The sequence below is a fragment of the Argopecten irradians genome, chromosome 9 (assembly GCF_041381155.1).
Source record: "Argopecten irradians isolate NY chromosome 9, Ai_NY, whole genome shotgun sequence".
Lineage (NCBI taxonomy): Eukaryota > Metazoa > Mollusca > Bivalvia > Pectinida > Pectinidae > Argopecten > Argopecten irradians.
The window spans coordinates 13,344,474-13,355,249 of NC_091142.1; the positions used below are offsets into that span (position 1 = coordinate 13,344,474).

Here is a 10,776-nt window from a genome sequence, read left to right on the forward strand (position 1 = left end):
TGTGAGGGAACACAATATTATTGTGAGGGAACACAATCATTATTGTGAGGCCACACAATAGTTATTGTGAGGCCACACAATAGTTATTGTGAGGCCACACAATAGTTATTGTGAGGATTGTGTTCCCTCACAATAAGATTGTGTTCCCTCACAATAAGATTGTGTGGCCTCACAATAATATTGTGTTCCCTCACAATAATTATTGTGTGGCCTCACAATAATTATTGTGTTCCCTCACAATAATATTGTGTTCCCTCACAATAAGATTGTGTGGCCTCACAATAAGATTGTGTTCCCTCACAATACTTATTGTGTGGACTCACAATAAGATTGTGTTCCCTCACAATAGTATTGTGTGACTGTTCTATTACCGTTTCTAAAATGGAAATAAGTGAACTAGTTGGTGTGGCGCCAGACGGCTTCCGTATGATTGTTAATGAGGCAAAAGAAACATTTTGCATTTTCGTATTTTCGGTACTTTTATAAATAATAGCTATTTGTATCAAATTATTTTAGATGAAATGTCTCACGACGGATGTTTATGGTATCAGGAATTTAAATGTGTCGAATTTACTATCGTTCTGTATCTGCACGATTCATTATTTTACAAGAAAAATACATTAAAAATTATTTGGAATCATTATTTATTAATATTATTTCTCATTTTTTATGTAAAAGACTCCGCGATTTGCATAATAATTTAGATAATTGTTATTGAAGGATTTCAGCGTGGCGATGAAAGGGAGACAATTCCATTAAAATATTCAGCAACATATCCTATCTAATAATTTACATACATAAATATACCAATCACACGGGTATATGATATGTAAAGAAAAGCTTACAAGGGTTTTCTAAATATATGAATAATGTGACAATGACAATGATATTATTCTCATAAACGTAAAGTGAAGACAATTACCTGCAGGCAGGACTTTGTCTTACATAGATACTTGATAAGCAAGAGTAATACTTAAATGAAATTGAGCTGACTATCTATCTGTTTGATGAATCTTACAAGTGAAACTAATTTGTTATCTACAACAAAATTTTAAAAAAGTATTGACTTTAAAAGCGCTGGGTCTTTCATAATAGTATCGAGATGACTATTTCTTTCTGCTAATTAATATTTGATGGTCACTACAATTCAATAAATTATGAAAATCATCACCAATGTCGTTCTGATTACAGAAACAAACAGCAACAGGTAAGCTAGTCGTGGAGGGAGTTCCAGTTGATACTTTTCTAATATTAGGTCGTGTTTATAAATTCTATCGCTGGTCCCTTTTGATGAGTTAAAACATCACTTTTCCAAATATATACGAATAAGTTTTTAAGTGTATGAAAAACAATACTCTTCAACCGTTGTACGCTAGAAAATTCTTGATTTTCAAAAACATATAATAAATTACATTCTTCAAAAATATTTTTTATACAATTCGACCAAAGTGTGTTAAAGTTTCTGGATATCTGATACAGTTTGTTACTCAGTTTATTATTGTCTGATAGTACTAACTTAGCCCATGGTTAATTTACCACAGTACACACATGAAACACAACATTGTTAATTTATATATCTGTATCACAATACACACATGAAACACAACATTGTTAATTTACCACAGCACAAATGTGTAACAAATCATAGTTAGTGTATCACAGTACATATGTGTAACGAATTATGGTCAGTTTACCACAGTACACACGTGTAACAAAACAAGGTTTTACCACATGTGTAACATAACATGGTTTATTTACCACAGTACACATGTCTAACGAGACCACAGTTAATTTACCACAGTACATATGTGTTTGAAAAAACCCCATCTATTTAAACTCCATATATGTGTAACAAAACATTGTTAATTTACCACAGTACACATGCGTATCAAAAAATAGTTAATTTACCACAGTCCACACGTGAAACACAACATGGTTAATTTACCTCAGTACACATGTGTAATATTTGATTGTTATGATACCTGGTTTTTTTCCTGCTATTTCGTTACGAACACCAAGCCCTCACGTTCCAACATCCGAGCCGTCGAAAGTGGTTTTTATTTGAAGAAGTTGTATAACCAGTTTCGCAATTGATCTAAATGCAATATAATAACTTATACCAGAATACCGGTTTTCTGGTGGCATTGGACAAATAATACAAATACATTGACGCTTTCTGGAGAAATAATACAAATACATTGACATTGTCTTATATCGATCAAGAAAAAAATTCAAAATAAACGACGAATCATCAATGTTGGCGTGTCCATACGTCATGTATTGTCAAACTATTTAAAGTGTCCCTTATCATTCTATCTCAAATAAAAAATCGAATATGTATGAAGAGAACATCATTATCATGGTTTAATGAATAAATAAAAACGTCATGGTTTCAGATATCATCGATAGCTCTCTAAAGGAAATGTTCCAATAGTAAATAGTATTACAATTAATCAAGTATGTCCGACATTTCAATCGATCTCGCGCACAGTTCCTTTTCTCACTTGCTTCATTTTTTTTATTTAAAAAAAACCACACATTCTTTATTCCCCAGACATATCTCTATCATTTGAAGGCTGCCAAGGTTGGGACCTTGGGGTCAGCCTTCATATATAAATAAAGTCCCCTCACAGGGGGGCTCTCACACATCACACATATCTTTCATCGCAATCAAAACATCCTTAGACTTAAATTTACTACATTAGTTTCATTCTATTCTTCCTTTCTAACTACTCTCAGACCTCAAATATGTATGCTTATGAAATCTACTTATGTACACATTCATTCATTCATATTTTTTCATATTTGATTAATGTGGTAAACCTTGCATTAACCGAAATGAATTTATATTATATTGTAAATCTGGAGTATGAGGGACCCTCCCATGTGGGCAATAGAGCGTTTACACCCCCTCCTCCCACACCCAAAGATGATAAATGTTATGCCTATGAAAAGAGGACGAGCTAAATAGTGCGTACAGTTAATATATAACTTTCCACTATTGTGAAATTCAAAACCTTATGTGAAGAGATTGCTCAAACGCTCCCCATTTGTTTTTAAAATGTTGTAAAGATGTTTATTTTCCCCGATTTTTTTTCTATTGTCATTGTGTTGTGGACAAATAATACAAATACATTGACATTGTCTTATATCGATCAAGAAAAAAATACAAAATAAACGACAAATCATCAATGTTGCCGTGTCCATACGTCATGTATTGTCAAACTATTTAAAGTGTCCCTTATCATTCTATCTCAAATAAAAAATCGAATATATATGAAGAGAACATCATTATCATGGCTTAATGAACAAATAAAAACGTCGTGGTTTCAGATTTCTTAAGAAAATGTTCTAATAGTAAATAGTATTACAATTAATCAAGTATGTCTGGCATTTCAATCGATCTCGCACACAATTCCTTTTCTCAGTTGCTTCATTACACGCACCAACAAACTGACGCTTCGAGTTAATAGTTATAACAGTTGTAATTTTTCTCTCGCTGACATGATCGACGTTTTCTTGTAGTCGTTTGTTCTTTTTGAATACTTTTCTGTATGATAAATCGCACGTCAACTCTAAAATGGCAACGTTTCAGGCTGCCTTGCCCAGATTCTTGCTAGCTTCTTTTGCTAGTTCTCCGTTCTATTCATTTACTATTGATATAATACAATGGCAAATACATTCTTAACTTTTCAACGTTTCATGTTACTATGTATGTAGCTTGAATTTTCTGAAAGTCGTCTGTTCTATTATTGATTTAACAGTGCACACGTTTCTTCTTTTCAAAATTTTCGACCTCTTAGACACCCGCAGGGATATGGAAACAGCAACCAGCTATGAAAACATCCATCTTGAACTTTTTGTTATATTATTCATTTTAATTTTCTATATGCTACAATAATTCAATTTTGCTTGTTATGAGCATTTTCATTGGCTTAAAAATTTATTTTATCAGCCCATAAAGGAAAAAATGGCGTCGCCGTTTGTAACGTTGCTTCTGATTGGTTGAGATGACGGCGTAAGGATTTCATAGACAAGAGAGTCCCAAAATGAATTTTGAATATTGAAGAGATTATCTTTAGTAAATTGAATTATAAGGATTAATTTGAATATATTTTATGTTATGGAGATATAACACAAAAATCTGAGTGTACTCTCATCATAAACCGCTTCGCGGTTTATTTAGAGTACACTCAGATTTTTGTGTTATATCTCCATAACATAAAAAATCTATTCAAGTTAATCCTTAAATATCCCATACTTTCCAATGTTTCAACGGTTTAAGCATCCTGTATACTCCAGGGGTTCCGATCACTTACGATCTCTACATCCCTGAACTATCTCATGGTAAAGATAGACGCAACTCAGCTATACATCCCTAGACTATCTCCTAGTAAAGATAGAGGCAACTCGGCTATACATCCCTAGACTATCTCATAGTAAAGATAGAGGCAACTCGGCTATACATCCCTGGATTATCTCATAGTAAAGATAGAGGCAACTCGGCTATACATCCCTAGACTATCACATAGTAAAGATAGACGCAACTCAGCTATACATCCCTGGACTATCTCATAGTAAAGATAGAGGCAACTCGGCTATACATCCCTGGACTATCTCATAGTAAAGATAGAGGCAACCCGGCTATACATCCCTGGACTATCTCATAGTAAAAATAGAGGCAACTCTGCGGAAAACATCTATTGGAGGCAACAAAACAGGTAATTTAGTCTTTTGATGTACAAATACCTCAAAAGAGCCGTATAACGATACACTGTGGTTGACTGTGTTGCTTTGAAGTTGGGCGTCACTCTCTTTGGAGTCTTCAAAGGAAATCTTTGCAGACCTGTGTTTGGTTCACATGTTTTCCGATGATTTGCCTCTATGTTTCTTTGAGGTAGTCCAGGTTTGTAGAGATCGTTAGTGATCGAAGCCCTGGAGTATCGAGAATGCGTTTTAAGTTGCTTTGCATTCAGTTCCATGTAAATTCTTCTGAGAGTAGTCTGTTCCATTACAGTAGCAGATCATCAGATCAGTTCTTAAATGAATTATGTAGGATGTCTTGTATTCATGTTTTATTTTAACACTTCTATAGATAATTTTCATTTGTTTTCATACTAAATCCGACTTTCTAATGGCAGATTTGTCCCCTTCATACTACAATGAGGAAAGAAATTCGAGAACAGCGCGAAAATCCTCACATCACAATAGAGACATTGACGTTGCGTATTGATTCATAAAGAAATCCCTTAGATAATCAATGGAATCGTACGTTTAAACTTTTTTATATAATCAGATAGCTGGAAAATTAATTATAAGCATTGATTTTACTTTTTTTTTAATTCATCGGGGTATGAAATTCATTACGAGGATTAACACAGTTTGCAAACAAAATTTCTTTCATACCCCGATGAAGTTAAAATAATAGTAGCATCAATGCTTAAATATCTTATAAAAGCACAGCAATGCCATTATTTTCAATGTTTCACATTGCCTTACATCCGACATGTTTCTTCGTATAATCATCTGTTTCCATTATTCATTTTTCAAAAAGCTACAATAGCACATCAATTCCCATTTTTACGACGTTTCAGGTTGCCTTGCAATGATCTCGTTTCTTGCACGGCGTATGCTTATATACCTTTGCCTTACTTTTAAGTTTATAACAGCCGTAGTATGTGGCGAAGTTGGTTGACAGGATAGCAATCGGCATGGCGATTAGTACCACCCCAAACATTGTTGTGATTGACCCGAGGACGTAACCCTGAGGGGTTTTCGGATACTCGTCCCCATAGCCCACTGTTGTCATGGTAATCAGGGCCCACCATACAGATATAAACACATTCTCAAAAGTATCATTACTAAAAATCTCGAAACTGTACATCAGTGAACCAAACAATATCGAAAATACTGCAAAACAGATCAGCAAGAGTGACAGCATTCGTAAACTTGACTTGAGACTGTACACCAAAATCTTCATCTCATCAACAGCAAACGCTAGTCGCAGTATCCGCAATGTCCGTGTTGTGTAAATTATTCCAAGAATCATCAATATAGGTTTGCTTCGCTCATTGATAAAGAAAGCGGGATTCTCTTCCAAGCATATCACAAAAACAAATGCAATGATAGACATTAAGTCGCATACGTTAAGCGGGTTTCTGAGGAAGCAAAACTTCCCACGGGCTATCAAGAGTCGAACTATGAACTCTATCAACAAAAGACCATTCACGATTACCTCAGTATACCATAGTACTGGATGCATCCTTGTCAGACCAAACATTTTTACCTTAGCATTAAACCACTCATCACCACACCCGCCGCTATTGCTGATGACATCATCATATTGTGTTTCGTTGCTGGTGTCATCTAATTCATTAACCAAATTAGGATAATCTTCATCATACATGCTGTATCCCAAACTCAGATAAATCTGCCGTATCTCAGCATCAGACCTGATGACTCTAGTGAAACTATGAACGCTAAGTGCGTAAGTGAAAATGGATGTCAGTGTCAGCATGAGAGCCAGACTAAAGAACACCTGTCAAAGATGAAACAAATACTAAGTTAGTCAAAAAGAGTTAGTCCTTTATGGAAAGTCATAGACATTTTGGGAAAATATGTGTTGATACAATTTATTACAAAATAGTTCCATAACAAATGACAATGCATTTTATGCATTATTTTATCTAACACTATCCTCGACATTGCGTGGGTTACTATCACTGTCGTCATATCCACTCATGTATTATGGCAAAGTGAAAGTATTTCATGAGAAAAAAATGACCAGTCATAGTCCTGTATAGAGATGGCCTTTGTAAATAACAGAGAGCAACGCCTAGCTCAAATAGCATACACGTTCCCATTATGTCGAAAACAGAGCCTTCCGTTTTGCTATGACATAGTCCAGGGGTGAATATAACGTATAACGACAGTGATAGTATCTTATGGAATCTCGAATATGGTTATACACGTATATATTGAAAAAGTAAAGAATTGCTCAGAAAGAATTTCTAATAATGAAGACTTATGATCGAAACTAAGAATAAATATTTAGCTTTAGATTGATGAGATTGTACTTGTGGGTCTTAATGGCAACATTGTATATGGGATATATCCATTAATTTACTCTCCTTTGTGCCCCTTTGGCTTATTCAGGACCAATCTGATTAACGTAGATGAAATATATTGAATTTTATCATTTCTGTCAATCACATGAAGAAACTGTATCTGATTCATTAAGCGCCATCTCTCAGGTCCCATTACTATGATCATTATGAATGCCATTCATAAATATTTCCAGGGAAAGTCTATGCTCGAGGAACGACAGAAGATGATTACCTCCGAAATTATCTTACATGTATATTACCCATAAATGCATCCTCGATACTCCAGGGATTACTATTACTATCATCATATACACTCCTGGACTTTTTCATAATAAAACTGAAGGCAAAAGAACAGTTGTAAATCAAAGGAATGCTACAGTGTGGTTGGCTGTGTGGCTTTGAAGTTACGCGTTGTTCTAACTGTATTTTTTAAAGAAAGTCTTTGCTGACCTGTGATTGGTCATATTTTTGTCTCGAAGTACCGTCAATTTTACTGAAATAATCTAGAAGTTGCTTTTACATCAGTTATAGTAACCCTTGTAGTATCGAGGATACCATATGTAAACATTTAAATATTTAAATAAATGGATTCTGATTTAGATTAGGTCTTAGAAATTAACACCGAATCTAAATCAGAATCCCTTTATTTCATATAAAACTATGTACGGTATCAGGACTATGGATACAACAACCAGCGAAATCTACAACGCATATTTTAGCTTTATCAATGTTTGCCTTGTTGAGGTATACCTTTCCTGTCCTTGACTTGAATGGGTGGTCGTAAGCGTCCCTGAGTACCTTTATAACAGGACTACAAACGCGGCCATGTGTTTTCTCCGGCCATACTTCGCTTCCTCTTGACGCTATCTCATCGTTGTCCATGACCATCATACTCTCAAGTATACCATTGTCGTTCTCGTACAGTGTCTTCCAACAACATGGCTGAACCTTACAGGATATTTCCCAGAATTCCAGTTCCTGTAATGCACGCACGGAGCACATCCAGGACGGCACGTGAATTTCCCCAGAACTATGAATGTCCAGAATCCAATTGAAAAAGGAAGGACTCCGATCGTAGAAATATTCATCTGTATTTTTCTCATATTCACTTGATTCTTTTGTAAGTCTCGATAAACGCGAAGGTATGAGGTTATCTAGCGTTGAACGTCTTGTAACAAATGTAGTCCCACGGATATTAAACTTGATTTTCTCATCCATATTGTTGTAGTTCATTTGTCTCTCAAAGCTTCCAACAGTGCATAATGCGAAAATAACGGCGACACATGATATATCTAATGTATCTTTGATCGATGTAGTATACGAACGCTTCTCCACAATGCACGTTCATGCTCATTAAATCGACTCACAAATGCAAATACCAATCCGACAAGATTAAATATTCATAAAAGCATAATGATACTATCATGTAACGGCAAAGGTGGTGATATTAGCACTCTGTCGATATACTAAGTAATAACGCCATCACTGAACCTCTCCTGGGTGCAAGGCCGGGTAGAAGTGCTCTGTTATTCCTATATACCACGGGAATCACTTCTACCTTAATGCACCGTATATATGAACATAGAGAGATAGCAAACATTTCTGAGGTAAATCAATATAATCCTATATAACAATAGGTATTTGCAGACCACACAGGAACTCTAGATTATCATTCTGAATTATAAAAACGAATAATATAAATGAAATAATTCAGTTGTATATTTCACGTAATATCTCATTCTGCACATTTTATGATAGTAGGGAGAAATCCTTGTTTCTAAACACAATTGAGTGTCATTAAAAGTCTGTATATCTGTTTCGGAAATATTCTCATTCAATTTAAAGCAAAACGATATTGTTTTTGAATACGATCCTAATTCTTGACGTAATCCTTAATCTAAAATATTGAACGTCTTTCAGTTGGTATTCAGAGCCAATATGAATACAACTGGACAGAGGCAAATTACATGGATCGCTAACGTTCAATGCTTATATTTACATTAATTTGATAACAATTTTATGATCTCGTGAAATTTTGCATCTATAATGAATTAATAATTCTTCATCGTCAAAGATGGAACAGCCATTTGAACAGCTATCTTCGGTGATTGCTGGTTCGACAATAATAATGACGTCATAATAAGCGGATGGCAGTCAACAGACTGATGAATGCCAACTGCGATTGGTAAGGTTACTCAGTGGAATGCAATGAAAATGTAAATGTAAATATATTTGAAAACTTACAAACCATAAGAACAGTTCTCTTTGGCCCTTGATTTTGACGTGTACAAAAATCGAAATTAAACCTTTTCGTGAAAATCGACGGAAAATTGACCTTTTTACCAGTTTTGTTTTAGTAATCTGCTTATAAAACCCTTTCCATCATAATCATTTTTCTAGATTTTCATAAAATGTTTGAAAATCGGCCAAAATATTAGGTTTGCGAGGCAGAGACGGATAATTAATTCAAAACTCCTTAAAAGATAATGTCATTTGCTTGAGAACTAGTCGTTTGGTTATGACGTCATCAAAACTTGCGTGTAGATTTTTCGATTTATGACAAATTATCTATCCAATGCAAACTTGCGTTACAAACAAAATTAAAATCTGAAAGACTGATCGCAGTTATCTTGGTCGAAACTTCAGGGAAATACTTCGAAAATTTCGTGGTTAGGTCTCATTCTTTGTAACGTTTGTTTCTACCATTAATATACACTGACAGACTGAACCATACTAAACCTTCATTACACAACATCCTGTTACGAATAATTACTGGACCTAGTTTCACCAACATTCCTTAATTTGAAGGAATCCCTTCACTTAAAATTCCCCATAGGAAATCCTTACAGTTGTTAAGGAAACAATCTTAGTTAACGAGCCTTCCTTTAAATATGTAAAGCTTTCCTATGAAATATTTTAAGTTTAGGGATTTCTTAAATTAAGTTAATTTGCATGCTCATTTCACTGTAACGATATGTCAATTAAACATTTGAGATTTGAACATTGAAATGTAACTTGATGATTTAGCTCCCCAAAAGTATATGCCGGCCTATAAGAGAGCCGAAATCCAGGGATCATATATTTCTGGTTTGAATAAAGTGCCTTCAATCACCGCCATGTATGTATTTATGTAACAACGTAAATTCCTCCGTTTATTTTTCGGAGCATCCGCCTAGATGACGGTACAACGAAGTCAGACACACTCCACAAGTTTTTGAAGAATTAAAGTATCTTTCTGGTGATTCTATCGAAGGATAAAGTTGAGTAGGGTATCGATATATGGAATGGATCGCGAAGAATTGACTATATAAGAATATTTTGCGGGCGATATAAAGTATATATTTGTAATAAGGTAATAATTCGCAAAATCAAATTTCAATAAAAAAAAAGTCGCTAGGAATGAAAACGCGAAAAACAATTACGTCACCGCGAGAATGAGTATGTCCAGTGATAAATTATAATTTCTTCTAAAAAGCTTTAAAAATTATCACAAAATGACAAAGCTTAAAGGGCTACATTATAATACATTATCCAGAATTGAAAAAAAAAAAAAAACACACACACACACACACAAAAATAATAATAAGTAGGCGAAGCCGTGATAATAATAAATCAGAAACTAGGTACATTATATTATTGTAGCTATATAGGTATATATTCATCCAATAGG

At 34.5% G+C, this 10,776-nt stretch overlaps 1 protein-coding gene across 1 annotated transcript; it reads right to left on the reverse strand.

The window, feature by feature from the left end:
• Positions 1-412: 412 nt before the first annotated feature.
• Positions 413-9,187, reverse strand: LOC138331529 (potassium voltage-gated channel protein Shaw-like). Its single transcript, XM_069279215.1, has 2 exons — positions 7,857-9,187; positions 413-6,538 (listed from the first exon to the last, which is right to left on the reverse strand). Exons 1-2 carry the CDS (start codon positions 8,337-8,339, stop codon positions 5,591-5,593), a joined length of 1,431 nt encoding a protein of 476 aa, XP_069135316.1. The 5' UTR covers positions 8,340-9,187; the 3' UTR covers positions 413-5,590.
• Between the last annotated feature and the right edge of the window lie 1,589 nt (positions 9,188-10,776).